Raw genomic sequence first — 20,018 nt, 5'->3', positions numbered from 1 at the left:
AACAATCTTTTCCTGTTGTTTGACAAGACTTAACTTGCACAGAAGGGAATTTCTAGGGCAAACTCTCAGAATGCCTGTTGAACACTCCAGTTACCTTGTTCATCATCTGAATAACAAGTGTTCTCATTCCAACTGCAAATTCCTAAAGTGATTAGGCAAGAGACCGGCACTCTCAAAATCATAAGACTCACCTCCGCCTACAGACACGTTTACAGAGACTAATCACCTGCAGGGGAGGGACAGATGAAGGCTGATATCCAGACACCTACCTCACAATATCCAGGACTTTCTTCAAGACTGAGGCCAGGCTTGTCGCCTGGAATGACAAAATATGGTATTCTGCAAATAATCCCGTTCATTTGTCTGCATGAACAAGGAGAACGCATACATTTTTGCCAGTTTAACCAATAAACCTTAGAAATGGCGACTCATTTTCCCACAAGGATAAATAAAAGACAATAATTTAATGACTCTTCTTATTCTTATAACAGTAGTTCAGATGGGTAGGTGTGTCAGCATGCGTAGGCTGCAAAGGTACAAGTAATAGGTCTATTCCATGCTGAAAAGAGAAGAAAGAGAACACAACGTTTCGGCTGTGGAGCCCAGGTGACCTCTTGTACCTCCAGCAACCTCATTTACTGTATCTATTGCAGGAAATGCCCAGCTATCTATGTTGGGGAAACCAGAAGGAGACTAGGAGACCGCTTCAGAGAACATGTTAGGGCTGTGAGGATTAAAGATTTCTCCAAGCCCATCGTTTCTCATTTCACCTCTGACGGCCATGACCACTCTAATCTCTCCGTCTGTGTTCTCAAAGAAAGGTTTCTCAACTCCCACAGCAGAAAGACATCAGAAACAAAAAACATCCTGAAATTATCCTCACACCTTTCCCCTTCTCTCAATGACAGACTTGTTTTTGTGTAATCATATCTATTCACATGCAGGTTTCGACTTCACCCCTCTCTTCACCCCTCTTCACTTGGCACCACCTGAGTGGCCTCTCTGCCTCTCCCCTGCTCCCTTCTCCTCCCCTCTCCCAGCTTTTGTTCTCTGGTGCTATTTAATCTTTGCTGTCTGCCCTGTCTTTCTCACACACGAAGAAGGCTCCACAGCTGAAACGTTGTTTTCTTTCTCTTTTCAGCAGGGAATAAACCTATTACTTGTTCCTTATTCTTATAACTATGATTTACTTTGATTTTTGTGGAGTGGAATAGCATTTTATTGCTCTTGATTACAATGTTTAAATCATTACATTTTCACAGACCACTAAATAAACAAAATTATATCATGATATTTATTGAGTGTGACACTTGGATAATGTGAGTCAAAATCGTAGAGCCTTTACAGCAACTGTTAATTAGTTTCTTCATGAGCAGGTTCCTTGGAATTCAATCAAACCTGTGTGGTGGCTTTGCAGTTTCCTTTCCAGGATGCTGACTGCCCAGCAATGTGAGAGGGGCTGGGCTTCACGAGATAAATAGAACCCCACACACTGAGAGGAGCATCTCGCTCCTGAACGAAGCAGCTGATTGTTGAGGTCGACTCTGGAGGAAGACTAAGAAGACTATGAACTTGTGCACCATGGCTCTGGGTGAGTCATGAATGAAATATCGGATTGAAACCATTCCAAGACAGTTTAGTCCATTTCTCTATTGGTCAGTCTTGTTATCTTACAATGTTGCAATCTGTGCAATGGGCACACGCGTTCTGTAAGTGGCAGGTGGATAGGAGAGCGGGGAGACAATGCAGGCTGCGTTATTGACCTTTCACCTCTACTAGGGGTCAGCATCTCCATCTCTTTTAAAAAAAGGTGAAAGGTGAGTTCTGGATAAAGTTATAGAGCTCACACGGCACAGAAGGACTGCAAAAGACAGTTTGAAATGGAGTCACAGCATTTCTAAAGGGCTGATTCATCCCATCTCTAATACTGACTGACTTCATGACAGCAGGCAAGGACAGCTGGAGCAGATTTCCTGTAAACCAGTTTAAAGCCCTCCTGAAGTAATAAAAGGGTAAAACTAGGTCTTTAAATGGTAATAAATAATTAACTGACTCTTTGGGAGAGTTTTCCAGCCACCTACTGTCATCATAGAGCTATGTCTCCTGAAACCAACAAAACAAAGATACACAAAACATTTAAAGTCTGAAAGCCATCCTGTTTAACAAGTTTTTTAAGGACCCTGAATAGAAAACATTGCTAATGAGCCTGCTTTCAGTGCTGCCTACTTCCCTCAGTGAATGGGCTACATAGGCGTGGGAGCTGACAGATTTTAATCACTCATCACAGGTTGTTAGGAAACTGGCTGCAATCTGCTAATCATGAGAAACTTCCTAAAGGGTCCTAAAGACTCAGATTTCCAACTGTCTTTGGAGGTTCAATTGAAGTCAATGTTATTATCACATCTTCTTTAAACAATATCAACAACTTTATTATTTCGATTTAACATATAGCTCTTTAATCAGTACTTGTTTATTGATTACAAGTTCAGAACAGGGTTATGTTGCATCTGCTTTCTGGAGTACAGAGGACAGATCCTATATGGTGAAAATTCACCAGTGGGAAGGGAGAAGGGATGTGTCTAACCAAGGGATAAAGGAATCTGTGAGTTGTGGAAGAGTCTTCAAGAGCCTTGAGACCATGTTGTGGAATTCTGAGAGTGAGCCCTGTTGATTTGGAAGCCAGTTAGCATCTTAGCTACCTTATTATATTAGTCACTGGCTTCGAAGATGTTTTGGTTTGGTTTCTGTTTTGTTTGTACTTTCCCCATACTCTAAATAAGAGTATTTGGAACTCACGGCTGTGTTTTGTATGTGTTTCCCTGGGATCTGCTGATTTTGAAGATCTTCTTGAGTCACCTCAACCTGGGTGCTAAACAGCCTAACTCTAGAGATTACTCTAATGGTGATCTCTAGGTGTTTAGCTTCAATTTAAGCCCTGATCCAGGCCTGTTCTTTCTATACTTAAATTGGAACATTTTGTCCTAATGAGGAAATTGCCTGTGGAATTCTGTGCCATCTAAGACTACTAAAAAGTCTTTTGTAGACTAAGTAAAGAACTCAGGATTTTAATATGTCCTTAGGTTAAATTTCTGCCTCACCTATATCAGGAGTGTGTTAAAAATACCTTTATTCAGCCCTCAAAAACACAAATTGAGTGGAAAGGTCCTCTTACACTGAGTTATAAAAAGTTTAACTCAGGACACCACTATGATAAAAAGGCTGTGGCCTTCTGCCCTGCTGTGACTGTTGCCGGGCCGAATCAAGAGAGAGTGATTTAGAGTCTCTCATTTCCCCCTGCAGCTGTGACTCAGAAGGACTTCCACTGCGATGTGAACAACAGCGCTCACCACACCAACAGGATCTCCAAGGACAGGCTCATAGTGAGACGAGGGCAGGACTTCCTCCTCTCCGTGTCCTTTAACAGGGAATTTCGGCATGGGGCGGACACCCTGCAGCTTACCGTGGAAACAGGTACGAGCGCTGCTGCCTCGATATCCCAGCAGCTGGACAACACCGAGTCCTTTCGCCCAATACTTTGGTCCCACAAGTGATTGAGTGTCTTAATTGCTTAAGTAAATGCTCTAAAGCAAATCTCCTTGTCATGGAAAGGAACTGCCCACTTGTGCACTATCTAGTCTGCCTTCTGTACTGGTTAGTCAGATTGAGCTCTTATACCTCATTTTTAACTTAAAGCAGAGTAGACCTAGAAGACCTTGAGGTGGCTTCAGGAGGTATTCATTAGGTACTGTTCCAAAGCTTTTAATGCCTTGTTGTGGAAACATGTAACAACATTGATCACCCAGCTCGGTGTGAGAGATTTAGCACCCACTGGTTTCACAGTGTCTGCCAGGCCCATGCAAACAGTATCTTAGGTCCACAGCAGTGGGCGGTTCTAATCCAGTGTCTCTGTGTTCCAGGCCCCAAGGCCTCTGACTCTGCAGGGACAAGGTCAGTGTTCGGGGTGCCCAGCGTGGTGAAGAGTAAGTCGTGGGGCGCCACCATCCAGAAGACATCTCGGAACACTGTGACCCTGAAGATCACCAGCCCTCCTGATGCCAGTATTGGAAAATACTCCCTGTCCTTACAGACTGGCACCACCCCTGTCCAGAACTACACCATAGGGAACCTCATTGTGCTGTTTAACCCCTGGTGCTCAGGTGAGACTCCGAGAGAGTGAGAGAGAGTGGAGCTACAGTGCCCCTATTTTCATACTCCTGTCTTAACTGCCCTGTGGTATCACCTGTAAACCTTGCTTGACTGATTTGGTTAAATACTCAGCAGATGTGATGTTAAGGCCTTGTTTAATAATGAGCAGATTATTAATATTTTTCTACTAGAAACAGAGCTGTACAAAGATACGTTTGAGGGCATGTCTGATGCTAAAAAATGCAGAATCGTAGACATACATCAATGAGACAGTGGAGTGTGTGAAGGTATAACACGTTAGCACAGCCACTGCTGTCTCCCCTGCTGCAGAGGACTGGGTCTTCCTGCCCAAGGAGGATGAGAGACAGGAGTACGTCATGAATGATTCTGGACGGGTGTTTAGAGGAACACGTGACTATATCCATGGCATTCCCTGGAACTTCGGACAGGTAAAGACCTGAACTGCAGCTCAAAGATGTACATTTCCAGGACGGGATCCAGAAGGCAGTTGAAATGCTTCACTGGTGCCCATGAGAACAGTGTGCGGGGGTGGGGGCTGTGTTTGCATCTGGCTGAGTCTATAGACCCCCCCTCCCGTACCGGCCTGTGTTCTGCTTCTCTTGTTGCCTCATTGCTGCTCTGCCCTGGGTTAACGAGGAGCGTCTCTTTAGTTTGAGGAGGACGTCGTGGAGATCTGTCTGTGGATGCTGAACGCCAGTCCCAAATTCAAGAGAGACCCTGGGGAGGACTGCTCTGCGCGCTGCAACCCCATCTACGTCGGCAGGATCGTCAGTGCCATGGTGCGTATCCACTGTGTCATGTGTTTGACTTTCTCTTTTTTGAGCAACACAGAAATGCATTTTAATGTCAAAGAGCAGGAGAGGTGTATCAGCACCTTGTGTCTGAAACAAGGTATAGATGGTATTATACTGTTCAGGAACAAGTACAGGTTTATTCCATGCTGAAAAGAAGAGACACAATGTTTCGTCTGTGGAGCCTACTTCAGGTGTGACGGAGAGAGGAAAACTGGCACTTGATAAAGCATGGAAGAACAAAAGCCGGGAGTGGAGGGGAGGCGGGAGCAGGAGAGAAGCAGAGTGGGCACTCAGGTGGTGTGAAGTCGAGAGAGGTGAAGAGAGGTGTGAAGTCAAAACCTGTAAATGAATAGAGAGGATTAGAAGGAAACAAGTCTGTCGTTGAGAGAAGGGGGAAGGTGTGATCCTAGTTTCAGGATAATTTTGGTTTCAGATGTCTTTCTGCGGTAGGAGTTCCAAAACCCCTCTGTGAGACTGCAGACAGAGAGATCAGATGGAGGCCATTAGAGGTGAAATGGGAAACTATGGGTTGGAGAGATCTAGATCCCCACAGCCCTGAAATGGTGTCCCAGTCTCAATCCTGTTTCACCAATGTAGATAGCTGGGCATTTACTGCAAGAGATGCAGTAAATAAGGCTGCTGAGAAATACAATATGTCATCTGAGTGATCCGGAATTGTCCAGAGGGACCTGCCCTTGAATGTGTGTGGGATTGGATGTATATTTACAGGTGATGCAGTGAGTCCTGTTGCAGGGTGAAAGTGCCTGGTGTGGATGATTGCTGAGGGCGGTCAAGGAAACTGTGAACAAGAAGGTTTACACAGATTAGGTGGTCTGTGATAGGAGATGATGGGGAACTCAGAAAAAAGGGTACCAGTGGAGGGATCATCCTGTGAGATGGGGAAGTTATTTATGGTCCAGGGTGTTAGGGCGGTAGGGAAACACCAATGGAATGCAATTGTGAGGCCGGGACTTCCTAATTGAGTTAATGATCCATGGGCTAGCTCAGGAGACGGCCCTGTCAATAACGGATGGGGTATTCTCTGTTAATGAAAATAGAATACATTTTGAGGGCTTGGGCATGGAAGTCCATGTCGTCACTGAAAACTCAATGGAGCCTGAGGAACTTTGAAATTATACTGTTTCACTATACTTGTTTCAACAAATGGATATTTGAATTTAACTCGCCACACTCCAGACACTAAATCACGATGCTGCAGAAAATCAGCACCACATCTCCAGACGACTAGACTGAAACCTTTGCACCTTCCCACCACCCCCCCAGATTAACTCAAACGATGACAATGGCGTGCTCGTGGGCAAGTGGGACGATGACTACAAAGATGGCGTCAAGCCCACGAGCTGGAGTGACAGCGTGTCGATCCTGAGGAAGTGGCACAAGTCCGGAGGGCAGTCGGTGAAGTACGGCCAGTGCTGGGTCTTCGCTGCCGTCATGTGCACAGGTGACCTGCTGCCCTGAGGGCTCGTCTGAGAGCTGCAGACCTCACGCAGGCATAAAGACATGCAAATCACTATGGACCCTTAACACACTGATTTATAAGCTGTGCGACTCCTGCTAGTCTGGGTTATCCTGGACTACAAACATCTTGCTTAAACTTGAACAAATCTTCAAGATCTGTTTGCCACACCCCTGTCTTCGTCATTGTGGCTTCTTCTCTCTCCATCACAGTGATGAGGTGCTTGGGAATCCCAACTCGAGTGGTCACCAACTTCGATTCTGCCCACGACTCGGATGGGAACCTGACCATTGATATGTACCGCGGCAATGCCAAAAAGCAAAATGAGTCTGTCTGGTGAGTGTCGCAGTCTTTGAAAGGACATTTCTGCACCGCGTCCAGAGAGAGGATGCCCCTTCCTTTCTTCTGCCTTCGTCTGCCTGTGGCAAGGAGAGGGTCAACCAGATCAGCAGGTGCGGTCTGCAGTCTGAAGCCCTTTCGCTCCCTCTGCTCTGTTTATTCTCCAGTGTATCCGTGAAAGTCATGGGGCTGTTCTCCAGCGAGAAGCGCAGTTCCACTCTCTAGGCATGAGAGCGAGCTCCAGAGAGAGAGGGTTTGTAATTTAACAGCTGTGGTTCTGCAGGAACTTTCACGTCTGGGTGGAGTCATGGATGCGCCGCCCTGATCTCCAGGGAGACTTCGGTGGCTGGCAGGTTCTGGACCCAACGCCTCAGGAGAGGAGTGAAGGTACAGCTAACGGCCAGTAGTTGCACGACTTGTAGACGAAATGTTCTGTCCAGCTGAAGACCCAGATGTCTCCTTCTTGTCCCAGGAGTGTTCTGCTGCGGTCCGGCCCCAGTGAAGGCCATCCTGGAGGGGCACACGGAGCACAAATACGACGTGCCCTTCGTGTTCGCCGAGGTCAACGCAGACCTTGTGGTCTGGTGTGTGAACCCCGATGGCTCAAAAAAAATAGTGGATTCTGACGCTCAATGCGTGGGCAAGAATATCAGCACCAAGGCTGTGGGCAGTGACATGCGAACGGACATCACCAGCAACTACAAACACCCAGAAGGTATGCAGACACTGTGGTAGGTAGCCAACATTCATCATTATTCTGACTAAGTGTCCTTAAAAATATTCCATACAAGTCCTATTCCAATCCCAAAGCAGTACAGAAGACTTCCTTCCACTCTGCGTCATGCTGTCACAAGTCCAGACTTGAAAACCTTGTGTATACAGTAGTTTGGTACTGAAAACTGCACAGTCGACCTTGCAAGTCTTCTTGATTCACCAGTGCTCTTTGTCAATGGCTGTATTCTGTACTGTGCAGGCAGTGCCAAGGAGAGAGAGGTCTACACACTGGCAGTGAGCAAAGGCCATGTCACCGGAGGGGTGCGACCACCCACTGCCCCAGAGCAACCGGAGATCACTCTCAAGATCGAGGAGCAGAGCGCCCCCGTCACGGGGCAGGACATCAGCCTCAGGCTGATCGTGCACAGCAACAGCACGGTCACCCGGAAGATGACGGTCAACATCAACGCTGACTCCATGTGCTACAATGGAGTTTGTGCGGAGGACTTCTGGAGCGAGAACAGGGAAGTGGAGGTGCAGCCACAGAAAGGTGATCACATGGCTTCTGTCTAGGGAACTCAGACAGGTCCTATTCAGTCTCGACGCTGAACTGTTAACACTGTTGGGTTATCAGCACACCCACAGTTAATGCAGAATTACATGAGACTTTCTTCCGATCCAGAGAGAAACAGGCTGCAGTGTTGGAAACTTGCCAGCACCACCATAAGTTTGAAAAGAGCTATAAATTGGAGACCCCAGACAAGGGTCCAGTGGAGACAGTAGATCACCTAGTGCCTTAGAAATTAGTCACAAATTAGGAGCAAACAGGTTTATAAGAGAGATCACTCTATTAGCCATATGCAATTTCTTGCATTAGGAATTTGTCTTTTCACATACCCCAGCTTGCTCTCCATGAGACACACAGACAGGGAGAGAAGCTTGGGGTCAGAGCGCAGGGTCAGCCATTTATACAGCACCCCTGGAGCAGTTGGGGTTAAGGGCCTTGCTCAGGGGCCCAACAGAGTAGGAATCCTCTGCTGGTCTCAGGATTTGAGCCGGCAACCTTCCAGCCACAGGTGCAGATCCTGAGCCACCGTGCCACCACTCCGCCCTTATCCATTATTCCAAATAAGGATAATAAGGAATCATTTCACCCAAAGTCCGTGTGAGACTGTCAAGGAAATAATAGACAGCTGACACATTAATAGCTGCCTAATCTGGAGGTAAAATGTTTGCCCCACTTAATCAAGTTATGCCAATGTGATCATGATCTAGAGGAACACACCCCAAAACGCCTGGAAGGGAGATGTTGACTTGAGATCTGCCTTTGTTCTTGCAGAGATAATGATTCCAATCCTGATTCCCTACTCCAAGTACAAAGGTCATGTGCTGGAGAACAAAATCATGAGGGTGGAGGCCCTGGCCCACCTGCCCTGGAACAACAGAGGGTTCTTCACTTCCAAGAGCATGTTCCTGTCCAGACCCACTCTCAGCCTGAAAGTATGTCAATGCCCTGCCTGGCTGTCTTTTCATCTCGTAAGACAGGCTACTCAACGTCTTTCGGAAAGGGATCGATGTTACTGGCCAACTCTGTCCTGACACCTAATAGCTAAAAGTGATTCGGTACTGCAACACACATTGATGAGTTGAGCAGATTATTTTTCAGCCCACCCAAGTTCCTCTGGTGCTTAGAACTGAGGCCCAGGGCCACAGAGATACTCCTGCTCCAGGCTTGCGAATCAATTACCTGCTCAGAGGAGAGGCACGTGAAAACAATGAAGGCAAACCTGATACACCGTTCACAAACACACACATCCTCATCAGCCTACATCCCTGAAAATACCCTTCTCAACCAGTTTAGGGCAGAGGCCTCAACCTCCCTGTGTTCCACTACATTTGCAGTTAATGAGTGGGTCTGATATTTTTTAACTGTGTAATTAATAATTGCTATACTTCTGTGATGGCTCCAAGGTGATTTATAGGTAACTGTGATAGAGAACGGCTGGTAATGAACTGAAAAAGACCTTAAGAAAAATTCTATATATGCCTCATGTAAAAAAAAAATCAATCGTTTGACTATTCTGGTTGGAACAAAAACCGGAAAGCAGAAGGCCACCCCAGAAACAGAGTTTGAGACATCAGATTCAGGGGAATTTAAAGTAATTTTAAAAAATAAACTAACGGTAAAGGCATTTTTCTAAAAATCTAAGGCACTGTTCAGTCAGCCCACAGAAAAAAAAGCAAAGGTTAAATCTCAGACTTCAGAAAAAGTCCCGCTTTTTTCAAACATAGTAGTGACATTCCACTGAGCCAACAGCAAGACCCTCTAGATTCGAAGTCTTCATCTGTTGATGAAGAAGCTGATGATGATCAGCTGATTGGGAAGAGTTTGGGTGCAAGTTTATACTTTTCCCGTTTTAAACCGGACGTTTCCTCAGCCACTGCAGGATTGTTACACCCCTGTGTAAACTGTTCAGTGTCTAGTAGAGTAAAAAGTGGATTATTTCTGTTCTTTTGTTTGTACTTCCAGACAACAGGTACTCCTGTTCCGTTTGGTGAAATGGTTGCCGAGCTGGTTGTTGAGAACATGACTGCAGAAACTCTCGAAGACTGTGCCGTTACCTTGACAGGGGCCGGGCTTCTAAAATGCCCTCAAGAAACAGGGTAAGAGCAACCATCTACCTTCCTGTAACTGCTGGGCAACGGGCACGCTGGGAATCCGGGAAGCATGTCCCATGATTTTCAGATTCTACATCCAGGAATTCTCTGAAGATGGGACTGAAGGACACCGAGTCCACACTCCATCGTGGACGCACACTCCTTGCCATCAAGTCTGTAGGACACTGTCAGGAAGTCTGCCTCCACTAAAGCACATCTACAAACCTGAAGGCTTGAGATTTAAAATTAAGTCAAGAAGTTTACTGAGTGAAAAATAAGCTATTTTAGTGGCCATATACAATTTTTTTGCATTAGGAATTTGTCTTTTCACATACCCCAGCTTGCTCTCCATTAGACACACAGACAGGGAGAGAAGCTTGAGGTCAGAGCACTGGGTCAGCCATTGTTCAGCACCCCTGGAGCAGTTGGGGTTAAGGGCCTTGCTCAGGGGCCCAACGGAGTAGTCTTCTACCAGCTGTGGGATACAAACTGGCAACCTTCCAGCCACAGGAGTAGATCCTGAGCCACAGAGCCACAGCACCGCCCTAAGATTGTGTATGGCGATACTAATACTTTTGAATTTGCAATGTGCATCTTATGGGAGTCAGAAAGTGTGTGATTTATTCCAAATTGCTAATTAGATCACCAATCATCTGTCATCATTACTGATGAGACTAAACACCTCTGGGCCTAAACAGAACAGCCATCTTCCACCTTGCTGTGAGAACCGAGCCAACTTCACAGTATCACCCTGCCATTATTGTCTATTTTTACTCTCTGGAAAACCTCGTCGTCGTCTCCCTCATTAGCAGTTTGTTACACACCTACGGCCTGGAGCAGTGTTAATTTAAGTTAATTACCGCAAAGGGAAAGTATGTTGAATGCCAGTGTCAACAATTTAGCCAGGGGCTGGACTAGTCATTTATAAGACTGCTTTAAATTCCACCGTTCACTCCTCAGGAGAACCGGGCACGTCTGCCTGGCGTTCGTCTGGGTGGGGTGCTGACCTGTGCATGTGCATTTTCAGGTTACCTGCTCTCAAGCCGAATTGGAGGCTCATGGCCCAGATCCCCTTCGAGCCCTTTGAAACTGGCCAGAGGGTGCTGATGGCTGAATTCAACTGCAGCCTCTTCCAGGACATTAGGGCCTGCTGCACTGTCCATGTCCAGCACTGAGTGGGTCAAGCGGTCAAGCTGTCCAGTTCACACGGGGAACGATGAAATTCTGCAGTCTTCTGAAACTATGTTGAAAATGTCTCTTTTATGTAACCGACTATGGCTCAAGCACATTTAACTTATGACTTTCACTTTTAATTACGGATGAAGTGCACGAACAGGCTGTGGGAGATCTGACCCCCGTAAACTGAAACACTGCGATCTACTATGTAGGAGCCAGTGATCCCATCCCTTCCCAAGCCAGACAGGACTGGAACCAGACAGAGAGTGAGATTGAAAGATTGAAATCAGAAGGTACATCACAGGGTATAGGGATCTGTGTGCAACAGGTCTTACTAAAACACACCACACTGCACTATTGCTCTTTAAGTCAATCTAACAAAAAACATCTTTAAAATTTTCCTTAAATTAACTTTTGGCAAAAGCCCATTTAATTCATTTTTATGTATTGAATTTTCAGCAGAAAGCACCTTTAGTTGTGTATAGATGACAGTTGTACCTTGGGCAACATTTGATGCCCTTTTTAAGAAAAAGTGATCATTATTAAATCAAACCTCTGCATTTTATGAATTTATTTCTGCGTCTTAATATGGAACAGCTGTGTTGCAAGTTTAAAAATGAAACACACTGGAGGAAACAATTTTTGTGAAGCATGAAACTGGCCAAGCCTAGCTGCAATCATTTCAATATGGAAGTGCTGATAGCACTTGAACCAAGTGTTTTCAGAAAGACATCTGCACACCGCAGCAGGGCTGAGTCACTGTAATCTGCACACCACAACAGTGCGAAGTCACTGTATTCTGCACCCAGCAGCAGGGCCGAGTCACTAAATGCTGCAGCAGCTTAGACATGGGAAAGCAAACCAAGTCCAAAGCACTACCCAGAAACGCCATCCTCACTGCTATGCAGCAAAAGCCTTCACAGTATATGAACTTTTCCTTTTCCATGCCTCTGCTGCCCTTACTGCTGTAATAACTTGGCACATGACAGATGTGTGAAGGTGAGTGAGCAGTCAGGACAGGTAAGTGAAGGATGGACACACAAACACACTAACACAGTCCGAGTCATGCCTTCCTGGCTGCAGGGCGTCCTCCAGGTTTTATGCCCCGAGGGCCAAAGTATCTCCTGGACGAGCTTTGCTGGGCTCTGCATTCATCATTCTGTTCTGTTTCACACTTTGACAGGGCAACACAATCATCATCACAGCATGCAAAGCGCCTGGTATAAGATCCCTTTCGAAAGTTTAGCATCATGATTTTTACACACCACACGCGTGCTTTGGTTTCACCTTGCAGTGGCTTCAGTGTTCTATGGTTTTGCCTTCACTGTGCTTCACTACAAATGTCCAGGGGTGATCCGTGCTGCACGATAGGGAACATTTATGACGATGTAGCATAGTATTCCCTAAGCTGAGTGAACTCATGTTACAACTATTACAGCCATAATAAGGTAAAACTGCAGCAAATTCAACAGCTTTAAACGTCCAGAAGGGATGGCAGTATTGTCTCTCCACACGCTTGGATAAAGGCCTTGCTCTGGCAGCTCCGAGTGGTGAGCGGCACGGCCCTCTCTGCTCTAGGCCGAGTCCTGCGTCAGGTCCCTGACCTTCTGCATGTTGTGATCGACGGCTCCGCTCAGGAACTGGACCCAGCCCAGCTGCTCCTCGCCGCACACGTGGCTGGCCCTGACCGGCGAGGGCAAATAGAACCAGGAGATGAGTCCACCGGCAGCAGCAACACAAAACAGCCATCGCGATGAGGTGCACCGTTCGGGGAGTCACTGAGATCGGCCTTGCTAAGAGCACATTCTCCTGATTTACTCTCCCGGCTGAGCTCATTTCACACCTGCAGGAAAACTCCAACTCGCCTTACTGGGACCCCTCTTCAGCTGCAGGGGTGCATCAGCAGTGCACAGGTGAAGAGGGTTCCCAGCCCACTAACGAAGATGGGAAATGAGCTCGCTGGTTCCAGAGCAAAGACTCACTGACAAGCAGATTTCACTGATCCTATTTGCTAAAGACTTATTAATTTGCTAAATTGGACATGTTTAATATCGATGGCAGAGCAGTACTGATCTACAGTCAGCATTTAGCAATAAAACAACCCGACATGGCTAAATGTTGCACAACGTCAGGGATATAAATTGAAATTAACAGTCTACATCATCTTTGAAATGGTCTCGAACCATAAAGGAAACAGTCTCAAAACATGTGCTGCAAATTAAATTTAGATTTTGAGACAACAACACTTTCTTATCACCACTGTTCTGTAAAGACATGGTATTTTTCGCCGCTGGAGATCGGACAAAACTCTTGTCTTGCCATCAGCATTTTTTCTTTTACAGTGCTCCTTTATTTTAAAAAAGCATGACTCCCCGACACACCACTTTTTGACACGCAAAGTGTTACAAGTGTGACAGTTTCCTCCTTGATCACACCTATAACACAATACTTGGATTTTACTTGCTCTTTTCTTCTAGGACACTGGAACGTGTTGTCATTCTAGATCCAAGGTACTACCTTTTTCAAGGTATATCAAAGTGTACCAATACCAAGGTATTACCTTGTTCACCATCTGAATAACACAAGTTCTCATTCCAACTGCAAATTCCTAAAGTGCCAAATGCATGATTAGGGAGCCCAGTGATGTCAGTGCCCCAGAGCAAATGGCTGGCACTTTAGACTCATCTCCACCTACGGACAGGTATACAGAGACTAATCACCTGCAGGGGAGGGACAGGTGAAGGCTGATATCCAGACACCTACCTCACAATATCCAGGACTTTCTTTAAGACTGAGGCCAGGCTCGTCGCCTGGAATGACAAAACACAGCACAGAAATCTACCAATTCCTCGGTGTGACCAAACAAGGACACACAGCCAAGCGATTTTCCGACAAGGGGACATAAAAATATCAAAGATGGCAAAACATTACGCACGGATTTATTTTTGGAAAACTTTCTTTCTGCATCAAACGGGAAGGGAACCAGTTACCAGTATTACAGCTAAGGCAGCACACGAGCTGTGGACTCGCAGTCATGGAGAGACCGGCAGGAGAGGAGCCTTACGTTCTGACGCACGCCGCTGTAGCTCATGGGGGGGTACAGGCTGAGGGCCAGGTCGTCCACACTGCAAGACAGAGACCCGGGATCACTGCCATCGCTAGCCTTCCAGCCGCGCCACAGCCCGAGCTTCCCCTGTCCTCGCGGGACGAGACAACCCCCAACTTCCCACGAGCTGGAAATAACGTCGCGAACTCTAACTTGACGCGACTCAGACCGCCGCTCGGCCAGCGCGAAAGGCGGGAGGCGCCAGGTCTCCGAGGACCAGATCGTGGACACACTGCTTGAAGGGAACGGCTCTGGCCTGGCGAAGGGTCAGCCTCACGGCCTGCGGCCCCGCCGTCGCCCCTGGGGCTCTGTCAGCTTCGGGGAGGAAAGCGTTTGCTGTCCCTGGCGCCGCTGCACAACCGCACCTTGCTGTGGTATTGCAGTGTTATTGCAGCGTTATCAGCGAAAGCGCATCGCTTCCCTCCCGAGGGCCTTTCTGTGCTGTCGGGGTCACGACCCTCAACGTTGTGGAAAAAAAGAGGATGGCCTGACAACACGTGGTTCAGAGGACTCATGTATGTGGTGTTCAACGCTCCCTCGCCTGGCCGCAACAGTGAGATGGGGTCACGAGAATCGATGGTTCCACATCGGGCTTGCACAGATGTAGTAAAACATCCGGGAATCTAAAAAAAGCTGAAGTGAATCAACGTACCGATTTAGCCAAAAGCAGACGGGGAGCTCAATTTGCTCACCTGGGGCTGATCTCTTTGGTCACGTCAGCAAGGTCGTCCAGCTGAGCGATGTTCTCGGGCGTGTCCACCTTCCCATGAGCCTTCACTGCCGCAGACAGCTTCTTCAGGCACGCCTTGGAGGCCTTCATCAGGCCCTGGCAGGGGGCCAGCAGCTGCCTGTCCTCTTCTGACCAGTATGTGTCCTGGTTTCCCCGGGAGTCCAGCTCTTCGTCGTCCAGAACATCACTGAATGGATCCAGATTGTCCGCCTGGGCCTGGAGCAGGGAGAAGGGAGAAGATCTCTCAGGTTAACGGAGAGAAAGACAAGGGGGATACTAGACAGCTACTGACAATACTAGTTTAGCCGTCTCCCTTTCCCAGTGACAGCATGAGTGTCAGGAAAATATGTGGGTTAGAATCTCTCAGCGCCACTGTCAGCTAACGGTGCGAACCCTCCATCTCGACAAGCACCTGTTCCATTTCCTCTATGGCATCCTTGACCACGCCAGTGGAGGAGGACATCACCAACAGGACAGCTGCCTGGTTGTCTGCACGGAAAATTGAAAATGGAACAAAACTCACTTGTGTGCCCAAAACGCTGGGAACATCTGCAGAAAAAGAAAAAACACCTCTTACACAGTCACCCCTCCCCTCCCCACCCAGTGTGGATGTGAATGCAGCAGACTGTAGCACCACAGCACAGGCCCAAACCGATTCACAGGCAGCACTGACGCTTCGCATACCTGCAACACAGCAACCGTTCAGGTGCTGAAATCAAAGTCTTTAGTCAAAGTCCATCGGTAAAATAAATATTTTTCAAATAATGAACTGAACGTCTGCACGCACTCCCTGACACACTGGTCCCCATTTCTGGCTCCTGACCATCTCCTGACCTGCTTCTCTTTTTAAGTCTTGGACAGAGAAGACTGAGAGGGTTCCTGATCCATGCGTCCCAAGTCAAGCCAATGAACGTCTTTAGCATCAGCAGCGTTAACACGAGCCAGAGGTCACTGGAAACTAGCTGGACGTTTCAAGTGAGAACAGGGGGTAGAGGGGTTGTGGGGGGTTGGGAACGAGCTCCCCAGACACGCTGTTACCCTGGCTTCTTCCAAGACACAGCTGGATGAGCCCCCTGCATCAATTAACTGCTAACTGCCGAGCTGGCCCAGCTGCGGGGTGCGGAGGAGGGACAAGGTGGGGTGACTCACCTCTGGGCAGGTGTGCGACCTGGTCACACGATGACCACACCCCGCCCGTGGAGGTCAGCTGCTCCTGTGACAGGCTGTGGAGAGGCGGGGGGGGGAAACAGGGAGGGACAGGGAGTCAGGTCCGCGTAACCACTTCCATTAAAAAAAACAACTACATTCCGAAACGTCGGCGCGAGGGGTGACCTCTGCAGGGGGGAGCTCAGGATGATCTCGACCAGCTGTGCCACGCCCTCCAGCGCCTCCGCGGCGGCATTGCGGACGGTCCGGCGCAGAGTGACCCCTGGGGAGAGAGCGCCGGGTCACACCGAGAGCCGCACAGGCGCGACGCACACGCAGCCCACACTGAGGGCGACAGGGCTGTACCTTGGCTCTTGGGAAGCCAGTAGTAGACCGTGGCCAGAGACAGGGCGCTCTTCTGAACGCAGTCTGCCAGCATCTGGCAATCCTTGGAAGACAGACGGAAAGCAAAGGAAGAGAATAAGCAGGAAGGAAAATATTACAACATGCATCACAAACGCCAACATGACATCTAGTAACTGGAATCAAATCTGCACGTTTGTGTTCAATTAACAGTTGGCTTTTCTCCAACTTCATCAGTGAGGAGAGTAAAAATCTAGATCCACGATATTTTAGACAGATTACGAATTGTTTTATGCTCTTTATGTGCAGAAATTGCACTAGACACCCTTCAGATGCCACGGAGATAAAGGAGGACAAGCTGCAGGCCACGCGGGGGCCGAGCTGGAAACGAAGAGAAACAGGCTGTGGCCTACCTGGGCGCCGGGCAGGGGGGGCTTGGAGAAGGCAAGGCTCAGCTTCGTGGCTTCCTGAGACACCGCCTTGAAAGCCCGACCTGCGAACGCAAACCGAAAATTCAAACCCTCTCCGCGTCACAGACACCGACCGGCCCCAGGGATAAAGAGATCCGCCAGGAAGCTGGCGTTTAAAAATCGAAAATGGCCCCCCTTCTGCTACAGCCATTCTGTGGAATCAGGACAGGGAAAGGAGAAACATAAAAAATACTCAGCCTAAAGTGTCCCAGAAATGCTGAAGGTTAAACTCTTCATTCGACTCCTTAGACTCGCCATCTAGAAACAGACAAAGAGATGGGTCAATTAGCCGAATGGCTGCAGTGACTAATTAACCCCACTAAGCACAGCAGAAAGTCCCACTGCATGCAAACTGACAAGCCTTGAGGTCCAGGTTACATGAAACCACTTGAGTGTTAAATAATCCTGCTTTCTCAGCCCTCCCCTAACTGGCTCGTTAGTGAAACGATCCGAAGGCACTCTTCCCACAGGCATCATAAACGGCCACACGTGACACCTTCCCCTCTCTCTGCATGAATTCAGAATGCTCCGAGTGCTGTGCCACATGATGGCTGTCATGCCAGCAGGAAATTCAGCACAAACCAGTTTGTCTTTAGAGCAGCTGGGGACCGTCTTGGCCAGCTGCCCAACAGGTTACACCCCCAACTCACACTGACAGTTTAGGCTGGTTTCAGGTCAAGGGTCCACAACTGACAGGGTGCACAGTGTGGTCAGGGGGAAACCCTGTCATCATTACCCCCACTTCATGCTTGAAAACAGTTTGTGTGACAATTTGTAGGAAGGGCTTTTCTGGAAATCACATGACAATAATATAACATAGGGTTTATATAGCGTTTTCCATTCCAAAGGATCGCAGAGTGCTTCACAAGCTGACGGAATAGTGTGGGAGACACACAACAGGTCAGAGGGAGGAGAGGAACTGCTTCAGCAGCTGAATTAAGGGGGACTTCAGGGACACCACACAGTACAGTGCAGAGTGGGAACTGGCCAGGCAACTGGGGTGCCTCAATTTTAGCTCTCGAGAAGTTTCCAGGACCCCCAAGGATACTACTTAAGTAAACCTAATCTCGCTCTACAAATTTGCCCTGGATCGTTCATCATGCACAGCCTGCAAATCGGAGAAAATACGATAACACTCGATCATTTTTTTCTTTCTATTATTATAAACTGACCACTTCTTATTTCACAGACAAATGACTATCGCGTAGGCTGTTCCTTTACACTGTATTAAAAGGTGACACGCTTTTTCAAGTCCGCTAAATCGGGATAAAATAAAAAGCACAAAAGAAAGTAAGAGAAAAAAATTAACCTAATGGAAATTCACGCGTAATGAATTTTGTGGATGCCATTTAAAGTATTAGACTAATTTTATAAGGCTTAGTCGTTTAAATATCGTAAACTGTAACGATACAGCTATTAGCTAAGTTTCACTAAAACGTGTACAAAACATCGGGCGTCTCCCCCTCAAAAGGCGGATCTACTGCAAAAGAGACTTGTTTTTTTACACTTGCTACAGATAAACACGCTGCTCGATTTGAGGGTGGCGAGGCGAGCCTCAATTATCTGAGTTACATGAACTTGTTCCGTGTCCAGATCTCCCTTCGCAATGCAGTGATGAACAGACCGCCCTCTGCCGACTAAACACACTCCGTCATGTGCGAGTGAAAACCGAGAAAAGAGACGTGGCATTAACCTAAAAGACCTTCCTCTAAATGATCGTGACAAAGATGCAGTTCTTCGTTCATGAACTGCTCGCAAATGAATCGACTTGAGCCTTTCTTCAGGTTCAAACGTGCCATTACCAAGCGGGCCTGCTGTACTCAACACATCTCCATACCAACACCACTTCTGGGCGATATCACAGCATGAGAAACACATAAACAAGGTTCCTCTACCTTTCACTCGCTCCCGGATGCACTGCACCGAGTTAAGGAGATTTTTCAAAGGCACCAAGACGTCCGGACTCGAATTGTCTGCGTTCATATCACCGCTTCTTCAAGCCAGCTCACAGCACATTGCACTCCCGAGGAACTAAAGCAGCCCAGCCCACTGTTTACCCCCTAGATTCGATTATTGAAGGAGTCGGGACGTCAGTTCCTACCGGAAGACAATTAGGGTGACACCACGCAAGTCTCCGCGCCATCTTGGTGAAGGAAGCTCTGTGTAATTTGTCGGTCGTTGCCAATAAAGCTCTTTGAAGTTGAAAAACCGTTCAGCGGCCGTAGCCGAATCTAAATTAGTGTACCAAGACAGAAAAAAATCACTAGGTGGCGCTCTCGGATATGATTTAAAAAGTATTTAAGTTTCAGTGCAAATCCGCATGTTTCATTACAAAGTTACTGAAAACATTAGGGACGTTTATTTGATATGATAAATAACAAGTAATGTAAACAAACCAAAGATTGAAGTTGTTCAAAATTAACTTTAATTTAGGGAATTAAGGAATAATAATTTTAATTGAGGATTACGATACTGTATTTTCTATCGATTCTTAAACACTCTAAACGCAAATTACATCACGTTTACGATGGAATTATCACTGTATATATCTATCTATGTATCTGTATACTGTATATAAGTCCTAAATGCAGTTAAACTGTCCTTTATTCTCAGATTGCGTTTGCCACAATCCCTGTAGTGTGTGTGTAATACTGTTTTAAAAGTCTGGATTTTTTCAGTTTGTTTGGCGATGACCCAAGAACACTGCCAGCATCTCACATTCATTATCTCAGCAAAGTATGAAAACTGCCCTAGGACGTATGAAACACGATTGACAGGGGTACCCTATCTGTCTTTTCGAGGCTCATCAATGGAAAGCTCCACAGCATTTGATACACAATCGACACGGTATATGAACACTTGATACAAAATGGACAGG

At 47.2% G+C, this 20,018-nt stretch overlaps 2 protein-coding genes across 3 annotated transcripts; one reads left to right on the top strand and one right to left on the bottom strand.

The window, feature by feature from the left end:
* Positions 1–1,399: 1,399 nt before the first annotated feature.
* LOC148817809 (protein-glutamine gamma-glutamyltransferase 5-like) lies at positions 1,400–11,887 on the top strand. The gene is made up of 13 exons (XM_088937193.1): positions 1,400–1,591; positions 3,301–3,471; positions 3,918–4,157; positions 4,477–4,595; positions 4,818–4,946; positions 6,246–6,423; positions 6,651–6,774; positions 7,061–7,164; positions 7,250–7,492; positions 7,751–8,041; positions 8,831–8,991; positions 10,022–10,155; positions 11,177–11,887. Exons 1-13 carry the CDS (start codon positions 1,567–1,569, stop codon positions 11,322–11,324), a joined length of 2,067 nt encoding a protein of 688 aa, XP_088793319.1. The 5' UTR covers positions 1,400–1,566; the 3' UTR covers positions 11,325–11,887.
* On the bottom strand, positions 11,882–19,220 carry ccndbp1 (cyclin D1 binding protein 1). 2 transcript variants are annotated; one of them, XM_088937194.1, is made up of 11 exons: positions 19,036–19,220; positions 17,339–17,398; positions 17,084–17,163; positions 16,674–16,755; positions 16,494–16,590; positions 16,311–16,384; positions 15,574–15,650; positions 15,124–15,377; positions 14,390–14,450; positions 14,089–14,135; positions 11,882–13,008 (listed from the first exon to the last, which is right to left on the bottom strand). In XM_088937194.1, exons 1-11 carry the CDS (start codon positions 19,121–19,123, stop codon positions 12,900–12,902), a joined length of 1,029 nt encoding a protein of 342 aa, XP_088793320.1. In that variant the 5' UTR covers positions 19,124–19,220; the 3' UTR covers positions 11,882–12,899. The 2 variants fall into 2 exon arrangements, with proteins under 2 accessions (XP_088793320.1, XP_088793321.1); XM_088937195.1 differs by lacking the exon at positions 14,390–14,450 and having other exon boundaries at positions 12,871–13,008.
* Positions 19,221–20,018: the final 798 nt, after the last annotated feature.

This window comes from Atractosteus spatula, chromosome 19, assembly GCF_055471065.1.
Source record: "Atractosteus spatula isolate fAtrSpa1 chromosome 19, fAtrSpa1.hap1, whole genome shotgun sequence".
Classification (NCBI taxonomy): Eukaryota; Metazoa; Chordata; class Actinopteri; order Semionotiformes; family Lepisosteidae; genus Atractosteus; species Atractosteus spatula.
The sequence above is the reverse complement of the archived record's forward strand: the minus strand, read 5'-3'. Positions and strand labels throughout refer to the sequence as shown.

Bases quoted from the DNA above. Each gene is read 5' to 3' on its own strand.
- LOC148817809 (XM_088937193.1), top strand. From the start codon at position 1,567: ATGAACTTGTGCACCATGGCTCTGG. The intron at 4,596-4,817 runs GTAAAGACCTGA...GCGTCTCTTTAG, and splicing joins TTCCCTGGAACTTCGGACAG to TTTGAGGAGGACGTCGTGGA. The intron at 8,992-10,021 runs GTATGTCAATGC...TTGTACTTCCAG, and splicing joins GACCCACTCTCAGCCTGAAA to ACAACAGGTACTCCTGTTCC.
- ccndbp1 (XM_088937194.1), bottom strand. From the start codon at position 19,123: ATGAACGCAGACAATTCGAGTCCGGACGTCTTGGTGCCTTTGAAAAAT. The intron at 16,385-16,493 runs GTCACCCCTCGC...GCCTCTCCACAG, and splicing joins CTGAGCTCCCCCCTGCAGAG to CCTGTCACAGGAGCAGCTGA. The intron at 15,378-15,573 runs GTGCTTGTCGAG...TCCCTGCTCCAG, and splicing joins CCATAGAGGAAATGGAACAG to GCCCAGGCGGACAATCTGGA.